Genomic DNA, 20,357 nt, shown 5'->3' on the forward strand with positions numbered 1-20,357 from the left:
GGGCTGTCAGGGATCGTCCGGTTACAGATGCTCAAGTCGTTGGCATTTGATTCATCTTTAACATTTCTTATTTTCCTCCTGGACACCTGATAGCATTTCCTTTGCTATACAGCTGCTCTTCTCCTGCATTGACTGTTAATATGCTTCACCCCTTTAAGTGATTTCATGGCTCAAAGCTGTGCACTCCTCCCAATCTGGACGTTTTTAATTGAAACCTTCTGTTGCATATTTAACCTCATGGAGAGCACAGCCGCCTCCTCCTCCTTCACCTCCTCCTCCTCCTCTCAGTAGTGTGACTTTACCTGCAATAGACGTGTATAAATATCACCAAATAACTGAATGTTGACATGTCGTCTGTGTACATGAAGGTTGTTTCTGTTTGCTTAGACCTTTACATTCCACAGCAAAAGGCTATAACGTCTCCTCCTATGCTGCCGTTTCCTTCTCAGACACTAGTCCGTCTCAAACCAGTGCTTCGACATCATATAATGTTTGAATGTACTTTAATCCAGCCTCCAACGTTCTGAATGTCTGATCCCGCTGTATGATATGTAATCCGCATACAAACCATATGCATACAAGTATGCTGAAAATACATGGGTGCTGTTGTATATAGTGTCGTTTAGACCGCAGTGACTCACTGCCGCTCTGAATGGAAGCACAAGAGAGAGAGAGGAGACTCATCCTCGCCTGAAACTGCTCGTTTTGAGCATTTTAGTCAGATTTAGTCAGAAGTTTGAGCTCTTTTTCAATATCAAGCTGTCACAATTAAAGCCTCGGGGAGATTTTAAAGTTTCAAGTAGCAAAATTTACGACACACAACAGATTTCTGAGCTCAGATTTAAAAAAAGATTTAAGACTCAAATTCACAGATTGCTGCCACTGCGTACTCCCCTCTGGCCGAGGAATTAGATAAATAGTTTCTTATTTAATTCTGATTCTACATAATAAGCAATAAATACGCACATTTACAAAATAATAATATCAGAAAGTGTAAAAAAAAAAAACATATTTTCCATTTAACCTCCTGACTACCAATCTTTTTATTTCTAAGATATCATAAAACTGATAGACGACGTTTCCCTTAATGAGAAAGAGAAAGTTACCAAAGCCCCAGACCATCACATTTGGTATCATTGAAAAGCCCTAAATATCCTCTGTAGATATCAAATTTCCTGCACAGAGGACACATTTGAACTACTGGTAGTCAGGAAGTTAAAATAAAAGAAGTATTATTAGTAGTATTAGTAGTACAGTTCTGCAGCTTTTAATAAATCAGGTTGAGAGGATTAATTATACTCCTGTGATTATAAATGAAGCCTTGTTTTATTATTACCAAAATATACTGAACTAGGCAACGGTGCAGGAGCCAGAATCTAAGTTACACTGCCAGTCAAGCATTAATTAAAGGGATAAGTTGACATTTTTTAGCTCTCTAGTGAAGATTTTTCTGCCTCTGATGTGAAAAGCTATAGTTTTTAATTCAGTCTTTTAATAGCATGTGAAGGTTTGCAGGCTGAATTAAAAAATGCCAGCGTATCCCTTTATAAACGCTCTTTTATTCCGTGTACACTGTATAAAAACAACACTCAAGGATGGACTCGGCTGAAGAGCTCAGGTCCCACTGTGTTTACCGTCGCTCGTTTGTGATCACACGTTGATGTAGTTGGACAAATGGATTCTGCCACCGTTCACATCGTGGAGTCTTACAGTTGGTAACCAGTGTTGAATTCACTGTAAATACGTATATTGCTGTATATTGAAATACATATTAAAATGTAAAAGGATACCATAAAAGACTGTGTGATCCATTTGAAAACTTAAAGCTAAAATTTGTATTAAACCTGGATGGAAACTGGACGGAGACATTTTTGTTTGTTCTCTTTTTTTGTTTGTCAGAAGTTAATAGAACTCCTGCAGCAAACTCTACTTTTGGCATCCTGTTTAACGCATACCTACGTCTTAATGCATCCACATGTGTGTTAATTACTCTATCCTTATAAAGGATACACATTTTTTTAACCACACGTTCAGGATCTCTGCACAGATTTTCAGTGATGTTTGCAACCATGCAGCTTGAGTTTAAGATGGACAGTTAATTCTGTTAATTCTGCTAAATGTTTAACACAACTGATTGCAAATACATGTTTTTAAAAAATCTACTTTATTTATGTCAGCCACAGATACAAGTGCAGCAAGCAACTATTAAATTCAGTCAGCTCCCATGTTGTGCATAGACTGTATATAAATATGGACAATGTGTCCCTACTTCGTAAAATATGTTTTCCCCACGCGACCGCTTTATGGAGCGGTTGACATGGCAACTGGTAGTCCCCATTATGTCACATCTTGTTTCTATAGCGTCAAATAACTACCTAAACACTTAAACACGCATCAACATTATATTAACTACCTAAAATGACAGAAACCATCCTTGAAAAAAGGGGGTGGAGCTTATGACCTATACTGCAGCCAGCCACCAGGGGGAGCTCTACTTGCTTTGGCTTCACTTTTAATACTGTCTATGCTGGTAACACTCTGGTGTTACCTTTTAACACTTTAATGCTACCAGTTTAAAAGAACAGTTGTATGCCACCACTAATGTTTCCAACTGTTTGTTTTAATTACCACCTCCTGACCAAGATCAACAAGCAGATTAAAACGGAGCAGGTGGGAGCACAAGTCCCCCGAAAACCCTCAATAAACAGATGGTACGGATAAATGTTTCTGTTCAGTCAAACGTCAGTGAATAATGTAGGTCAGTTTTCTCCCTCTGTATCATTTTTGTAATATTTTTTTGGCATTCAGGGTAAACTGCAGCACCACAAAAAGCTTTTGAAAATATAGTTTTATTTGGCTTTTGCAGGGAAAGAAAATCTGCAAATGTGAACTCTTTGTCGCTGAGATAAATCTGTATATGCCCTCTTAAAGTTTGCAGACTGAAATAATCTGGTTTGGTGGAGTTGTAATTACCTGGATAAGGAATGTGGATCTTTATTCACTTGTCACACATGTGCTTTGTTCCATACTAAAGTGTTCCACCAAAATAGGTCTGGGACGAATTTACTGCTCAGAAATATTTAATAAAATGTCACATCCAACAGCAGTTTGATGCTCTGAGAATTTTATTTTAGTTCTTGTTCCAGTCTAGCCCGTCTTAGATGGTGGTATATGACAGTGCTGAAACTTGAACCGCTGCTAGATGGAAGGTAGTGACTCCCCATCATCCTCCTCCACCACTTCATGTAAAAGCACAAGTTCGTCACGAGGGGCGGCGTACTCCGACAAGTTCGGGAATCCGGACACGACGCAGCAGCTCAGGGCGCTGCGGTAGACCCCCATCTCACAGGCCTCCGTCCACTGATCGGCTGCAGCATCGTAGTATTCCACATCGTAGCTGGTGGTTATGCCGTTGAAGCCCCCGACGGCAAACAGACGGCCATCTATCACCTCAATGCCAAAGTTGCTGCGGGGGGTCACCATGGGGCTCACGTTGTTCCAGGTGTTGGTCAGGGGGTTGTAGGCCTCAGCGCTGCGCAGGCGGTTGCTTCCATCAAAGCCACCGACCTGAGGGGAGGAAAGATGAATGATTGTCACAGGAGATGTTTTCGCTCAACTGAGGGGATTTGCACAGAAGTTTTTGGACAGACATTCATGGTCCCCAAAGGATCAGGCCTGATGTTGGAAAACCCTGATGTCAGTCAAAGCCAATCAAAGCCTATTAAGGCTTTTAAAGATGTGATTTATATGATATACTCACTGCATAGACCCGATCTGCATGTGCAATGACTCCTACTCCACTGCGCCGGCTGTTCATGAGGGGGATCATCGTCCACTGGTTCGTCACCGGGCTGTAACACTCGGCTGTTTGCAGACACTCGTTCCCATTGAATCCACCACAAATGTAAATCTGGAGATAAATGGACCGTTATTATTTAATTAGACTTTTCTTCAATGATGTTTCTACAACATTGTACATTTTAGGTTTTAGGGTCTAGTATCAAGCATCAGTTTGATATATTTAATCATTTATATCTCTCACAAATCCTAAATATTATACATACATTTATATAGTCTTGTATAGTTTCATACATATATTCATATATACTGTTTTATTGTACACAGTATTATACAATTTATTTTACAACATCTTCATATCCATATTTATTGCATTATATACATATTCTAATATATTGTATATCGTATTGTATACATTTATTGTTTTGTATATTTTATCTATACTTTGTAGATTTTTATATATTTTCTTTGTATACTTTATACTTTGTAGATTTTTATATGTTCTCTTTGTATATTTTATATATACTTTGTAAATTTTTACATATTCTCTTTGTATATTTTATATATACTTTGTACATTTTTATATATTTTTTGTATACTGTATATATAATTTGTATATTTATATTTTATATATACTTTGTAAATGTATATATATATATATATATTATATACTTTACATATACTTTGTAAACATTTATAGATTTTCTTTGTATATTTTATACATACTTTGTAATTTTTATACATTTTCTTTGTATATTTTATATATACTTTGTAAACATTTATATATTTTCTTTGTATATTTTATATATACTTTGTAATTTTTAATAGATTTTGTTTGTATATTTTATATATACTTTGTAATCTTTTAGATATTTTGTTTGTATATTTATATATACTTTGACATTTTTATAAATTTTCTTTGTATATTTTATATATACTTTGTAATTTTTATAAATTTTCTTTGTATATTTTATATATACTTTGTGAGATTTTTGTATATTTTTGTATACTTTATATATACTTAATACTAAGTAGCTTCTTCAGTTCTAAAAGACTGTTGATGTGTGGTGGTGGTGGGGCTTAGATAGGAACATATGTCCACACATTGAGACTGGAGGCTGGAGGTACTGTGTTTCATTGACTGTCTAAAACTGTTTCCCTCACCTTGCTGTGAAGTGTTGTGCAGCTGGCGTCACTCCGTTGCTCGTGCATTGGTGCAATATAACTCCACTGGTTGATCTCAGGCCGGTAGTACTCTGCAGTGCTGAGTCGGACGTGTCCGTCATAGCCTCCCATGGCATAGATGCACCCATTTAGCACAGTGACGCTCACATAGCAGCGGCGACAGTTCATCGGTGCCACCTCTTGCCAGGTGCATGAGTTCAAGTCAAGCCTGCGCGTGCTGCTGAAATGCTCCACCCTGTCAAACCCGCCGACGCAGTAGACGTACCCGTTGAGGAAGGCAGTGCCGTGGTAGGCGCGAGGACGCTCCAGACAGTTTGTTACGTTGATCCATTGATCAGCCCGGACATCATACGCCTCAATGTCATTGGTTGGATCACCACCACTCCAGCCCCCGATGGCCAACAGGATGGCGTTAGGCAAGCGAGGCCGGGAAAAGGGGTTACAGAGGCGGGTCACAGTGGACTCGCTGGTGAGGACATATATGACTTTGGTGGCATCGGTGAACATGGACAGGCACTCAGGGTTGTACTTCACCAGCTCATTGGACAGTACGTTGGTGCTGATGTAGTCTGCGCTCAACAGGCCCAGCCGGACCTACACAGAGAAAACAGGACACAAAAGATTCAAAGCTTAACTGGAAATACAAGTTAAAAATGTTGATGACTCATCCTGCACTAGGGGGCGGACACTACTTTTACTAAACCAGAACTAAGCCACAAGACTACTGGGAAAATGTTTAGTGGACAGATGAGACCAAAGTAGAATAGTTTGGTTTAAATGAGAGTCATCATGTTTGAAGATGAAACGACACTCTATTCCATCATCAGGACCTGATCCTGTCATTAAAGGTGGAGGTGGTAATGTCTTTGGGTTCTATTTGTCTACTTTCAGGACTTGTGTGAATATCCACTAATGTTTTGAGTCATTTTTATGCAGAAATACAGAAAATCCTGAAGGATGCAAACACTTTTAACCCTAAGGCATCAGTTTAATTTACTACCCTCTTGAGTCATTACGGACAAAAATGTCCACTTCCAAAAAAAAAATGCTAGAAAAACTGAACTGATTAATATTTTTTCTGCTTTATTTGTTTATAAATATCTTAAACCACTTCAGCACGTTTCAAAACTACCAAAAATTCAATAATTTTGAGGATCATTTAAAGTCATTGTAGTTTTTTACGGAAAAAAAAAACAAAACAAAACACAAAAATGTTGTTATTTTCCATAAAACTAATATTGGGAGGCTGGGGCATTTTTTTTTTTTTTTTTTTAAATCAGTCTTGGATATGACCAAGATCATCTAAAATATTGACTTGAATGCATTATTAGTTTTTGTGCAGCATCAGATTTAAAATTTACTATCCTCTTGAATCATAAGGAAAAAAAAATGTCCCATTGACTCCCATTATAATCACATTTTTTAATCTCACAGCCATGACACAATATAATCATTCATTCTGCAATATTAGGGTTCAATTTTTGAGAAAAATAGTCAAATCTGTCATTTTTAGTGTTAAACACTAAAAGCAGCAATTTCTCCATTATAGGGCCTATGCATAAAATGTTAGTTTTTGTGCTTCTGTGCAAGTTATCGTACCTTAGACAAGAGAGCAGTGATGTATAATTCTCGCTCTTCGGGTTCATATTGGATCCACCTGAGCATGGCCTCATACACAGTGCTCTCCTTCTTCACATTGAGGTTGTCTCTGCCAAGTATGTTGCTCAGCTCCTGCACAGAGAGCTGCAGGAACTCTTCACAGGGAACAACCTCCTCAAAGTGATCGATGATGTAGAGGCAGGCCTTCAGCTGCAGCTCGGGGGAGACGCAGACGTTTGTGAACTTCCAGATGCCGATGCAGTTCTCCGGGCACAGCTTCTCCACGAAGAAGTCACAGCAGGTTTGCACCACGTCCATCACGTTGAGCTGGTTGGCCGCAAGCATGAGCTGCTGCGCGTTGGCCTCGGTCACGTCAACCGAGCCGGTGTAGGCGAACTCGATGATGAGCTCCATCATGTCAGGAGACAGCCCGGGTATGATGAAGACCTTCTGGCTGTGGTCTGACCACCGTGTGAAGAGAGCTCTGAGGGGAAAAATAAGACTATGAACACAATTCAGCAACAACTTGAATGTTGTTGTAAGTGTAAAACACATTTTGTCTAAACTGGTAAATAACCAGGGGCGATCCTAGATTCTGGGGGGCCCAAGGTAGAGACATGTGTAGAATATCCCATAGTCCAAAGTAGGAAAATTGGTTATAGATAGAAGAGGAGGCTCTAGGGGATTTGTCCATGCACTGTAGGGCCTTCATGGGTTTAAAGGGGTTTAAGGTTGCAAAATATGCCAAAACATAGCCACATGGGTGCCCCCCTTTCTCATTTTTTTTTCATAGGGCCCCAAAAGATTGCACCCCTAGAAATAATCCCTAAAACCCTTGAAAAATATTTCTTCAAAGTTCCCATCAGGTGTTTTATGTCACATAAATACTTAAATGTAAGTGTTTGTTTTAAAGTTTTTTTTCTATTTATTGTTTTATACTATTTTGCATAGCTTTGTAAGCTGACTCAGCTCATTAACTACTGTAACACTGTTGTTTTTCTTATTATGTGAACTACATACACCGATCAGCCGCAACATTATGACCACTGACAGGAGAAGTAAGTAACATTGACCATCTTGTGACAATTCAATGTTCTGCTGGAAAACTTTTGGACCTGGCATTCATTGGTGTGGATGTTACTTAGACATGTAGCACCCACCTAGACCAGACCAGGCACCCCCACCCCATAGCAATGACACTCCTTGATTGCAGCAGCCATCCCCAGCAGGATGCAGCCTGACACAGACACACACACAAACATGCTTTAGGAACAACTAAAAAAAAAAAACATGAAAAACAGCACAAGGTGTTGACCTGGCCTCCAAATTCACTAGATCCCAGAGGACCGTCCCCTCAACCCATAGGACCCAGAGGATACCACTGTGGTTCCATGGTGTAATGGTTAGCACTCTGGACTTTGAATCCAGTGGTCCGAGTTCAAATCTCGGTGGGACCTTAATTAAGCTCAATTTTAGGGTAGAAGGTAGAGTTTGTCCACAAACCAGAGGGTTAACAGTTTGATCTCAAAATGCCACACATGCCGAAGTGTTCTTGAGCATGTGGCACAATTCACTAGTTTCTGGCCCCTCCTCTCAACCCATAGGACCTAAAAGCCCCCACAAACAACAGGACACCCTCAGAAGGCCCATTCTCTGATGAGTTTTGGAGGCACAAGGGAGACCTACACAATATTAGGTAGGTGGTCATAATGTTATGCCTGATCGGCGTATATCCTTAAGCATTTCTTGAGATAGTTCAGATACTCACTCGAAGAACGGGGTGCAGTTAGCGAGGATGACCTTGTGAACTTGAAATTCGACATCCTGGACTTTGATGACGGCGTCACAAAACCTTCCCTCCAGACGGAGCTCGTTGAACACAGAGCTCAGCTTGGGCGCAGGTTCACCTTGTTCGTTCATGTTGGCCGCCGGAAAAAAAATAAAATAGACAATGTGCTGGATTTCCTCTGACTCGTGGTCGCTGCTGCGTCTCAGGTCAGTTCAGAATCAGGTCAAGTGAAGACGGAACGGTGGCCTCACTCTGACGTCACTGTGGGGTTCTGGAACGGAACCTCATCACTGAGATCAGTCCCTACTTCACCTGTAGCTATTGTTTATTAATTTATTCATGTTTTATTTATTTTTTATTTATGTCTTTCATTTATTAGCACTTTAGCTCACTTCGGTTGTTTTAAAAGTGTTTTGCATTTCACCCACCACTAAAATAAGCAACTAGTATTTAACTAAAGAGCAGCTGCCACTATATTAGGAACATCTACATGATCTAATGTAATCAAGTGCATCAGATCTGACAGTCATTCAACCTTTAATGGCCACATTCAAGTCAGAACTTTCCAGGAGGCATCTTCTCTATTTATTTATTACTTCAGTTGTTGTTGTTGTTGGGGCTTCTGCACTGGACGGCATTATACTGAGCTCTTGTATTGGATTACATTGGATTTTAAAGCTTACCAAACAACGTCGCCACTGTGCTGTAACAAATGCACCTCCAGTGGTGGAAAGAGAAGGCCCACTGGAAAAGATGTGATCTTGTTTTACTGATATAGTACCAAAGTGGAACAGGTTATTTGTTTAGAGAGAGGTTTTGCTAATTTCCTCTATTGAGAACAAGGCTGGGTTTGGTCTCTTCCCAAAACCAAAACTGCAAGCTGCAAATACTGTGGACTCGTTTTACACATCCTTTCATATTCATATTTTCCAATTAATATAGAAATTCATATTGGAATTAACATATTCTTACATTTTTAGCATGTTGTTGTCGCCTTAGTTGACCACAAAAAAAACGAATGTTGAAGTTTTTCTTTCTAAAACTGTAATAATTCACCAGGGGACATTAACGTTCAACATATTCACATGTGAAAAGTTTATCTGGATAAAGCAGTTATGAAGGTTATTTATTTTTGTTTCAATTATTTGGAGATAAACTGATGATACACTGAGCGGTGCAGATCCTTTAGCTTGAAACTGTCCTGCAGGTCGTCCTACTTAGTAAATATTTCTATATATTTACCTAAAGTCAAGTGTGTTTCTTCAGGTCTGTGCATCTGTGAACCAAAAAAATGTTGTTTACATGAGGTTTCCTGGAAAAACTTTCCATTTTATAGACGATGGAGAAACACTAACACTGGTAGTTTCTGGCTTTATTTCTTTACAAAGAGAGTAGAAGGATACAAACAATAATTCACAAACTGAGAGGAAGTAAAAAAGCTGCACTTCTGTATCTGTTTACTGGTGCCGAGTTTACTCTCAGCTCTCGTCACAAGTCAGAGTCGCCGGCGTCCCCTTTGCCCTTCGGCTGCGTCCAGTCGGCGAAGAAGGACTCCTCATAATCTCCCATACCTTCAAACTCAAGATCAGGAGACTCGGAGGCCAAAAGAGCAGCTTCTTCTGGTCCAAAAAAGTCCTGTGAAAACAAAAAATATAAGAATTTAAACTTAAAATGTGCACGAGGAGTCCTATAAGTATATATAGGACATTTGAAATCAATATTTTTAAAGGATTGGCCAGTGAAGGAAAAGATAAACTATCAAATTGAATTCTGAGTGAGCTGCAAGGACGAGGTATCTCATTTTAAATCTCATTTTACGTTTGTTAATCTCACCTCATCATCCAACTCTAAGTACTTTTCTACAAATGCCAACATCTGCTTTTGAGAGACGGTCTGGTTGTAGTGCTGGAACGCCTCCTGTTACAAAAAGAAAGATCACAAAGATGTGGCAGGAAGTCAGGTATTGCACTCATTCCGGTGTGATGTCTGAGTTTGACTGTTGCCAAAACAAAATAGAGCTTAAAACATGCATTTAATCTGTAACGGTGCTGGAGGGCAACACTGAGTTTATCCTTCATTTTTATTTCCAGTAACTTTACATCTGTTCCAGTATTGATTATTGATGTTTTGTCTCACCCTCCTCGGTGTGAAGTCATCAGACTGGAGCCCCCACTGTTGACTGTAGGCTTTATAATACAGCAGGTTCTGCTTCATGACCTGATCGTCAGGTTCAAACAGGAAGTAGCTGTGGGCGCAGGGAACGGCGCGGCCGCCATCGTTCACTGGTCAACGGAGAGGAAGAGTGGCGTTAACGAGACATATCCAACAAGACCCCTTGAAGTAAACCTCTGCTGACGCTAAACTTACACTTATAGTAGGCGTACTGCAGGTAGTGGTAAAGAGTCGGGACAAAATTCTCCACAAAGTAACCTCCGACACTGGGCTTCAGGATTTCTTCACACTTCAGCTTGCACCTCAACACGTCAATGTAGACATCTGTTGAGAAGCAGATCAGAGCATATCTGGTTTATGTGAAACCAGTTATTAATAAAGTGCCAATAACAATCTAATTTGCAATTAAAAACTCCCTTTTAACAGGAAGAAACCTTGAGCAGAAACTTAAGCTTGAGGCCGGCCGAGTAGAGATATTAAAAAATAGAAGGTTGGAGAATGATGCATGAGTGGATAATTGCAGGAGGCCATGAAGACTGGGCAGGTTGATGAGGCCAGGACCAAAAAAGAAGTGGTATGGAGCTCTGCGGGTGAAAATCATATAACTCCAGGCCAGAGGCACTCACGAGAAGATGGGGGAGGAGGGAGGGGATAGAGGGGAGGGAAAGGGAGATGGTACAAGTGATGATATGACAAATAGGAATTAAGAAACCAGAACCTCATCCAGATTATTGCTCATTTGTGTTAGTCTGTATGCGTATTGAAACTCTACCCACGACTGAAAGCTGCACACCAACCTGCTATGACCGCGTAGAAGTCCCTGTCTGGTAAAAGCTGACCGATCCCCCCCTCGCAGTCGGCCTGACAAAGGTCGTACTCCTGCAGGTAGAGCCTCAGAGCTTCCTCCAAGAGTTCAACGCTGCTGCCGTAATCGCCCGAACTGACCAGCTTTACTCCACTCAGGAAGGAGGCCTGGAGAGGAAGTGGCAGGTGGAAAGAAGATGCTGAAGCAAAACTCAGAATGTGCTATGGGGTGGGGGTGTCTGGTCTGGTCTCGGTGGGTGCTACATGTCTAAGTAACATCCACACCAATAAATGCCAGGTCCAAAAGTTTCCCAGCAGAACAGTGAATTGTCACAAGATGGTTTAAATGTTATTCACTTCTCCTGTCAGTGGTTTTAATGTTGTGTCTGATCAGTGTATACTACAGTTAATATAGATTTATTTCAACATTTTAGTTGATAAAATAGACGGGTGAATGGATCAGGCTACGAAGGACGGCGGTCGAGCTCCTTCTCACCTCGTAGGGTCGCTCTTCGTGGTCAGTGAGGAATCCGCTCAGGTCGTACTGACTCTTGTATTCCTCCATCAGCAGCTGCATCTCTTGGTCCCCTGGGTTCGTCTGCAGGAAGGTGTAAGCACATGGGATGGCCTTCTGCAGGTTGTTCAGCTGCACACACACAAATTAACTTTTTTTTTCCCAAGAGGGCAAATGACAGACGAAGTACTGCAACTTTATAAATGTCAGAATTATCAAGGAACATCCCACAACAAAATTTGCTCTGTCCCCTATTGTTTGTCTGCTATTGTTTTGGCAGAAATGGAAACCTGTGAAGTGCACCGGCTTCTCAGAAGGTTTAGTGATCATTTCCATGCTTTCATCAGAGTTTTAAGTCAGGAGAGAGGAAACACTGGAGATTGTTGAAGAGAAAAAGATCTAACAAGACTTAGATAATGTTGCAGGGCTCTGGAAGAACTTCTTCTGTTGTTGCCCTATTTATTAAATAGTTTGTCACCTATACTCTGAATGGAGGCTAATTAAAACAAGCCTGTTATTTGTCCTTGTGAAGTCATCCCTCACCTTTGAGTGAGCAAAGTGCAGGTATCTGTAGGGAGATCTCCTGTTAAACTCCTCCAGGATCTCTTTGCCGGGAGGAGGGAGCTGCAGCCCGGGGAAGCGCGCTCTGCACCTCTTCTGGCACGACGCTCTCATCATAACGTGCCAGTATACACGGAGATCTGGCTCACCCGTAAAAGAAGGTCCGTCACGGTCACTCCTGTTACAGTGGAGCGCACAGTGTCTCGCGCTGTCTTTCAGGAGCCGATGCAACCGCAGACTTAATTCCAAGTACTGGATCGATCCAGTCCAGTTTCCCGCTGCGTAATTTTCCAGCGCTGTTCCGTACGCGGCCGTGAGGGGCATGAGCTCCTCTTTGGGAAGGTTCCTGAAGTTGTAGTTTTCATACTGCGCGGCTGTCTTAACAACAAAGGTGACAAGGAGAATTGTACACATCAAGTCTCCTTTTGCGCATAATGTAACCATGATAAGATAACATCCCTCCACTCCTTACTATGTCTACTCCTGCTGCCCCAGCGTCTGTGTGGTGGTCTGCTGAAGCGCTTAAGGGTCGGTGGGAATTCCGGTGTTGGGCCTTTAACATGTTAGTGTCTCGGGTTTCTCAGCGTGGGCCTACAGCTGTCACTGGAGCTGCTGCGCTTCTTTATTTGGCACAAGAATAGGCGTGCGTAAAAAGTGACTACTATAGTAGAGGATGGTTTGTGCCAACAGGGGGTCCACAGACAGCTTTATTTACATCATCACAGACCAAGATCAGATCAATTTTATGAATTAAAGATAACTGATAAGTGAACAGCATGGTTTAGGAATGTATTCATACATTTCTGTTAAGGTGTGGTTTGTTTTTTGAGCGTAAATTCTGTTTGAGGACTTGGAAACATCTCTTGGATGCTTTCTTCTCAGGAGATGAATATTATTATATTATTATTATACTTAAACCTTCTCAAACAGGATTAATCCACCAGAACTGAGACTATAGCTGTTTATTTATGCAGATAAACTGCCCTTTATTTCTTTTCAAATGCGCCCTAGGTGCCGCCTTAGCCCTGTATCCAAACGGAGTCATCGTCATCCTCTTCTTGACAACGCATGCGAGGCTGATGAGGTGGACAGATCCTTAACTTCGCGGCATTAACGAAAAAGCTGAAACTTTTGAGGCTCTCGGGCTACTTTACGGCCCAGAAGAGAGACCGATCCAAGGAGGCGGACCCCTCTCTCTCCTCATTCTCTCTGCCTGCCGCTGGATACAGCGGTGATGACGAGTCAAGACACACGGAGCTACCGTGCGAGTCGGCTTTCAAAATAAAGCCGGAACATTTTACGTTTTGGGGTATCCAAACACCTGAACCAAACTAAAAAAAACATGACCTCAAAGCATGCATACGCTGAAAATGTGACATACACCACTATAATGTGACATATACAGAAGCATAGGGTCACTTCTTAATGTATTTTCATCAGAAAAGCTCTTTTATTTTGTAAAGGAAGTGGATTTCGTTTCTTATTTTGGTAAGCTTGACAGAGGCGCTTCCCCATTCCCTGCCCCAACATTCCTTCCCCCTGGTAAAGGGAAAAAAAAGTCTTTACACCAACCTGGAGATTGTCCACGTTTACAGCATTCAGTCACCGCTGCCCTGCTCCACATCCGCAGCTCGAGCGACGAGCGCACATCTGAAGTCCTTCAACTCTGCTGCGTTATCTCTCCTTTCCTTCCCTTAAGTTATTTGACGCGATCCTGTAAAAAAGAAAAAAGAAAAAGAAAAAGAAAATGTTTGCCTTCTGCATTGTCTCTTTTCTCCTTTCTACGTGGTCTTCCGTGGAGTGCAACCCCAGCCCCGTGTTGGGAGATGTAGTCGTGGACAGACACTTCATCCCCAAAGTCTGCGCCAGAGAAGTCAAAGAGGGAGATTACGTCCGCTATCACTACAACGCCACATTCGTCGACGGAAAAACGTTTGATTCGAGGTGAGCCGGTCCGACTCCTGGAGCCTTTTATTTAAGTTTACTGCGCTCAGAGCTGGGACTTCTGCAGAGGCCCTGAAAACCAGATGCAAAGCTGCAGCGGCACTGCTATTTAAACATGTAGACCTACAGGATGATGGTTTGCAAATCACAAGTTCGCAGTATAAACATCTGCATGCACGTTTGCCCCGTAGATGTCGCCCTACCAGAGTTTACATCCTCTTAACCTACTTTTGATGTTCCCTTTGTCTTCATCCAATTTTTTTTCTTCTTTCCTTCACAGTCATGAGAAAGGAGCAGCTAAAGTCGGCCTGATCGGGGAGGGTCGGCTCATCGCCGGCATCGATAAAGGCCTGCAGGGCATGTGCGTGAACGAGCGCAGAAAAATCACCGTCCCACCACACCTGGCCTACGGCAGCACCGGCGCAGGTAAATATAGTGAAGCCACAAAAATGTGGCCCAAGGCAGCAGGGGAAGAAGAATTGACATTCTTTAGTAAAAGTGGACAAGTAAAAGTCCTGCAAATAAAAGTACATGCAGTTAGTATTAGGAGCAACATGTGGGTAAAGAGTTAAAGTCCTGGTTTGGTCCCTTTCACTGACACACAAATCATCATTAGACTGTTAATACTTGTAGCTGCTGGAGGTGTTTGAAGGACTGCATGTATAGTTTTATATAAAAGGACAATAAATAAATCTGAAATGATTAATCTGAGAAAAAAAAAAGAAACAATGTGAGGTGAGGTATTGGATTATCTGAAGATTTAATGAAATAAAACCTTGTGTGAAATGTAAAGAGAAAATAAATATATAAAAAATGTAAAATTTTCCCAAATTGAGTAGTTAATAGCTCCATAGCTCAGTGGCTTACTAACTGTGACCCCCAACTACTATTTTTTAAGATGTGAGGTCAAAAAGGTTGGAAACCACTGCTTTAATTCTTTAAAATTCATTGTATTTTATATAGTATATAATGGGGCGGCACAGTGGTGGTTAGTACTGATGCCTCACAGCAAAAGGGTTCTGGGTTTGAATCCAGGCCGAGTGGGGAGTTTGTGTGGAGTTTGCATGTTCTCCCTGTGTCTGCGTGGGTTCTCTCCAGGTTCTCCAGCTTCCTCCCACCCTCCAAAGACATGCTGGTTAGGTTCATTGGTGATTCTAAATTGGCCGTAGGTGTGAGCGTGAATGGTTGTCTGTCTCTCTGTGTTAGCCCTGCAATAGACCCTAACCCTCTCACCCGATGACAGCTGGGATAGGCTCCAGGCCCCCCCGACAACCCTTCGGCGTTTACAGAAGATGAATGAATGAAAGAATGAATATTACATAATGTTTTTAAATCTTAAGTAAAGAACTAAAACTGTAGTGTAGAAAGTTCAAACTTACCCTTTAAAATGTTTTTTTATTATTATTATTTATAAAGTAGCATTACATGAAAATATTCATGAAAGTTGCATTTCAAGTGCAGTACTGTCGTAATGTCAGTGAAAGGCCTCAGTTATAAATCTAAAACAAAGGATTTGTTCCAGTTTTTTTGAGGGACACGTCATCACCACCATCATCCAAGTTTCTGAAGAACTGACTGGCGGGTAATTCAGGTTCTGAAATATTACATTTCCGAGTAAAGGAGATTTTCCAAAGCGCTCAATAATGAATTCCTGTTTGGTAAAGTGTGCCACCAAAGAACATCTTCTGCCTTGATTACAGATTTACAGGCTGCATTTATAACATACTTATAATTTGACATATTATCCTCATAGACGAAGTAGATTAACTAAGAACTGGCGGTTTTCCAGTATAGACATACTATCTTATTTCTGGATCAGTACCTACAGCTCATTTTACCCTTGATTCTCTCAGATTCAGTTCTGCTTCTGGATGGAATGTATTTGCAGGAAAAAGTTTGAAATTCCAATTAAAATACAAATACCAAAAAGTACTTTATACTGATATTGCAAATTAAATGTAAGTCTTTAACTTGTTGCACAACATCCCCTCTTAATTCATCGAGCAGCACTGAATGCATCAACTTTTTCAGATCATAGATAAAGACGGTTTATATCAAATACCACAGTAAGCAAAGATTCTTATAAATGACCTGTTCAGTTTGGCTCCTCCACACTGGTGTTCGTCTAACCTCGGGCCGATCGCATTTTCAGGTGACGTGGTTCCCCCAGACACCACCCTGGTGTTCGACATCCATCTGCTGGACCTGTGGAACAAAGCCGACCTGGTCATCACCAAAACCGTCACCACTCCCAAGGACTGCAAGCGATCCGTGATGCGCACCGACTTCGTGCGTTACCATTTCAACGGCACGCTGCTCGACGGCACGACCTTTGACTCCAGGTGAATTCCGGCTCGGGTTGTTTGTTGGCTCTAGATGAAGAGGTTTCAATAAGGAAATTGCACGTGTCTTTGCTTTTCAACGAAGCCCTGTCCAACGGCCTCATGTGTGTCTGTGCTGTGTCATCCAGGTGTGTTGTCTGTGTGAAGTTCTGTGTTTGACTTTGAGCTTGTATGAGCCCCGCGTAGCTACATCAGGAAGCAGACCCAGAACTCCTTGGTGGGCGAGGGCTGGATGATCAAGGGCATGGATGAGGGCCTGCTGGGCATGTGTGTGGGAGAGATCAGAAATATCGTCATCCCACCTTTCAAAGCCTACGGAGAAAAGGGATCAGGTAAGATCTCTGTAAAAAGGAAAGGAATAATATAACATGACCCGTCCTAGATCTTATGAGCACTGGAAGCAGGTTTTTCATGTATGAGAACATCAATTTAGACAACACACGATAAAATAAAACCGATTTAAAAGTGTCATGATGAAGTAACACATGCACTGCAATTGTCAAGACCTTTTTATTGGAGAATAAACATTTTAGGATTGAAATATAAATATCTTTCATTACTTTTTAAACCTGGAAACATGTGGCAGAGGCACAATCGAAGCATACAAATGTCCTTTTATTCCATATTTGTCAATTGTTTCACGTCTTTTATCTTATTTTATCCAAGATATTTATCTCTTGGATAAAAGAGCACTAGCATAGTCTGTTTTCCCTGCAGTAAATAACAGTAATAATTTTCTGCAATAAGTTTAATCATAGTTTTGTGATGATGATGTTCTTAACTTAACTCAAATCTTCCATCTTGTCTCTGCCAGGTTCTGAGATTCCCCCGCAGGCGACTCTGGTGTTTGACGTCCTGCTGGTGGACATCCACAACCCCAAGGACAACATAACCGTCGAGGGACAGGTGGTGCCCGAGTCGTGCACCCGCAGGTCTGTGGCGGGCGACTACATTCGGTACCACTACAACGGCACCTTCCTTAACGGAATCACCTTCGACACCAGGTGAGTTGACGGCGATTTAGTTGCGGCCGTGACGGCTCAGTTGTGTATTTGCTCTTTAATATTCCATCTTTTTGCTTCCCACAGCTACCAGAGGAACAGCACGTACAACACCTACATCGGGATGGGGTATGTGATCGCGGGTATGGACCAGGGCCTGCTAGGAGTCTGCATAGGGGAGAGGAGGACCGTCACCATCCCTCCACACCTGGCGTACGGAGAGCAAGGAGCAGGTAAGTTACAAATTAGTATTAAGAAAATATTGTAATTCGAAGACGTCACACTTTCAAATTTTCCAAACAATAAAAATCTCAAACGCTGATGCTGTGATGACCAGAGCGTTAAAGTTAAACCATTTCCTGTCCAGGTGATGTGATCCCCCCTTCCGCCGTGCTCGTCTTTGACATCCACGTCATCGACTTCCACAACCCCAGTGACAAAGTGGAAATCAAGGTCCTCTACAAACCCGAGGACTGCAACGAGACCACGGCGGTGAACGACCTCGTCCGCTACCACTACAACTGCACCCTTGTAGACGGCACCATGCTCTTTTCCTCGTGAGTCACCACAGCTCGTTTTCATCCTCCATTGCTCAGTTGTGTTCTGCAGATTTTAGATCAAAACATAAAGGACGTTCTGAGAAGACGGTTCCATTGGCCGACTGTGTGGAGTTTGCATGTTCTCCCTGTGTCTCTGTGGGTTCTCTTCGGGTGCTCCGGCTTGTCCAGGGTGTACCCCGCCTCTCGCGTCTCTTTAATCTGCTCAATGACTGACTTTGTTCTCAGACACGACTACGACAACCTTCAGGACGCGGTGCTGGGCGCAGACAAAGTGATCGACGGGCTGGACGAGGGCTTACGGGGCATGTGTCTGGGAGAGAAGAGGCTCATTACCGTGCCACCTCACCTCGGCCACGGAGAGAAAGGAGGTGAGAGACGTCTGCCGTGTGATCTGATTGAGTCACAGTTTATGTCCTAAAAGTCGTCTTTTTGTCTTCCTTTCAGCTACTGGCGTGCCGAGCAGCGCCGTGCTGGTCTTTGACATTGAGATGGTGAGCTTTGAGAAGGGCGTCCCGGACGGCTACCTGTTCGTCTGGCTCGAGGACAGTCCCGAAGACCTCTTTGCAGCCCTGGACATTAACAAGAATGAAGAGGTGCCACTGGAAGAGGTACGTTTCTGTTGAAAAGTTTGATCACCAGTTATTTAACATGGCAAGCAGTGAGAAAACTGAACAGGTATAAACTGTTTAAAACTCAAGCACTCAGTTAATTTGCAACACATCAACAGGTCAGTTCATGTTTTTCTGGCACTGGCATCGAGACAACTGCTTACCAGCTCAACTCTATTATTTTCTACCCTTCAGGCTGGGTGTATAGTCAGAAAAGGAATTTGACATTTGTGGCTGAAACACACCAGACAGAAGACGCAGAGAGGGCGTAGAAATATTCACGTGACACAAACTACCACACTATTTAGAATTTTACTTAAATAATGATAATGTACTTTAAGAATCAAAAGTAAAACTAAACATGGCAAAATATATTCTTTATTTACATTATATTGTTAGACGATAAACTTTTTCTCAGGTTTTCATGTGTATGTTGCCTTTTTTTGTGATTTGTTTTGTACTTTGAAGGTATTATTTACAAGATATACTTGTTGTTTGCGTGTAAGATAAAATAAAAAAAACACAATCCGCACAACAGCAAAATGTAGTGCAGTAAACTGTAGGTTATTTCTCACTAAAATGCTAAAAAAGTGTAAATTAAAGGACACCACTTACCTCACAATGGTGGCCCCTGGTGGTGATAACGGGAACTGCACAGACAACTGCTAGACTGTCCAGATTGAGGCTATCAGCATTTAAACGATTGATTTAAAACATTTAGCAGCTGTTTGATAGCTTTCAGTCATTGGAAGCCCACAAACCTACATAAAAGCTTAGAAATATTGGGGAAAAAACCTCCATCTGTGATAAAGAGCGTGTAGTATGACCAAATGTTAGATAATAATTAACCAGTTAATGTACACTAGCTACTACTAATCAAAAGTGTCTTATTTTCTCTTGTGAACTCCAGTTCGGGGAGTTCATCAAGCTGCAGGTGGAGCAGGGAAAAGGTCGGATAAAGCCCGGACTGACCATGGATCAGGTCGTCGCCGACATGTTCCACAACCAGGACCGAAACAAAGACGGAGTCATCATGGCCAACGAGCTCAAACTAAAGGTGGAAGAGGACAAAGAACGGGAACAGGCCATGCACGAGGAGTTGTAACGAGGACAAAGTGCTTTCGTTCTCTCTCAGGGATAAAACCCCAACACCTTAAAAAAAATAATAAAATTAAAAAACAAGCAACGAGAGACGTTTACCATACAGAGTCACGGTTTAATATTTTTCTGAACCACAATGGACAGTCTTTTGAAAGAAAATAGTGCAGAGGTTGTTTTTTTGAGTGTTGTATGAGTGTTTGTGTTTGATAGCTGTATTTCAGAAAACCAAACAAGCACCTTTATTTGTCCCTGAAAACCACAATGATTAAAATATTTGTAATAAATTGTCTCGGTTGATTGTACATCTGCACCTGTCATCATGACATAAAGAGGTTCATCGGTATGCTTATAAACTGCTGGTAGCGACAAAAAAATTGTT

At 41.7% G+C, this 20,357-nt stretch overlaps 3 protein-coding genes across 3 annotated transcripts; 1 reads left to right on the forward strand and 2 right to left on the reverse strand.

Moving 5' to 3' along the window:
• Nucleotides 1–3,198: 3,198 nt before the first annotated feature.
• LOC311504262 (kelch-like protein 10) lies at nucleotides 3,199–8,502 on the reverse strand (the record flags this gene model as incomplete). Its single annotated transcript, XM_084567281.1, has 5 exons — nucleotides 3,199–3,567; nucleotides 3,761–3,910; nucleotides 4,963–5,577; nucleotides 6,583–7,066; nucleotides 8,351–8,502. The coding sequence occupies 5 exons, from the start codon at nucleotides 8,500–8,502 to the stop codon at nucleotides 3,199–3,201; spliced, it is 1,770 nt and encodes a 589-aa protein (XP_084423407.1).
• A 1,305-nt stretch (nucleotides 8,503–9,807) lies between these two features.
• LOC311504023 (endoplasmic reticulum protein SC65-like) lies at nucleotides 9,808–12,866 on the reverse strand (the record flags this gene model as incomplete). Its single annotated transcript, XM_084566967.1, has 7 exons — nucleotides 9,808–10,006; nucleotides 10,205–10,288; nucleotides 10,508–10,653; nucleotides 10,739–10,867; nucleotides 11,341–11,515; nucleotides 11,844–11,993; nucleotides 12,405–12,866. 7 exons carry the CDS (start codon nucleotides 12,864–12,866, stop codon nucleotides 9,860–9,862), a joined length of 1,293 nt encoding a protein of 430 aa, XP_084423093.1. The 3' UTR covers nucleotides 9,808–9,859.
• Nucleotides 12,867–13,966: 1,100 nt separating this feature from the next.
• fkbp10b (FKBP prolyl isomerase 10b) lies at nucleotides 13,967–20,244 on the forward strand. The gene is made up of 10 exons (XM_084566965.1): nucleotides 13,967–14,366; nucleotides 14,647–14,792; nucleotides 16,519–16,708; nucleotides 16,895–17,040; nucleotides 17,523–17,712; nucleotides 17,797–17,942; nucleotides 18,077–18,266; nucleotides 18,495–18,637; nucleotides 18,714–18,877; nucleotides 19,788–20,244. The coding sequence occupies exons 1-10, from the start codon at nucleotides 14,170–14,172 to the stop codon at nucleotides 19,980–19,982; spliced, it is 1,707 nt and encodes a 568-aa protein (XP_084423091.1). The 5' UTR covers nucleotides 13,967–14,169; the 3' UTR covers nucleotides 19,983–20,244.
• Nucleotides 20,245–20,357: the final 113 nt, after the last annotated feature.

This window comes from Chelon labrosus (genome assembly GCF_963514085.1).
Source record: "Chelon labrosus genome assembly, chromosome: 19".
Taxonomy (NCBI): domain Eukaryota; kingdom Metazoa; phylum Chordata; class Actinopteri; order Mugiliformes; family Mugilidae; genus Chelon; species Chelon labrosus.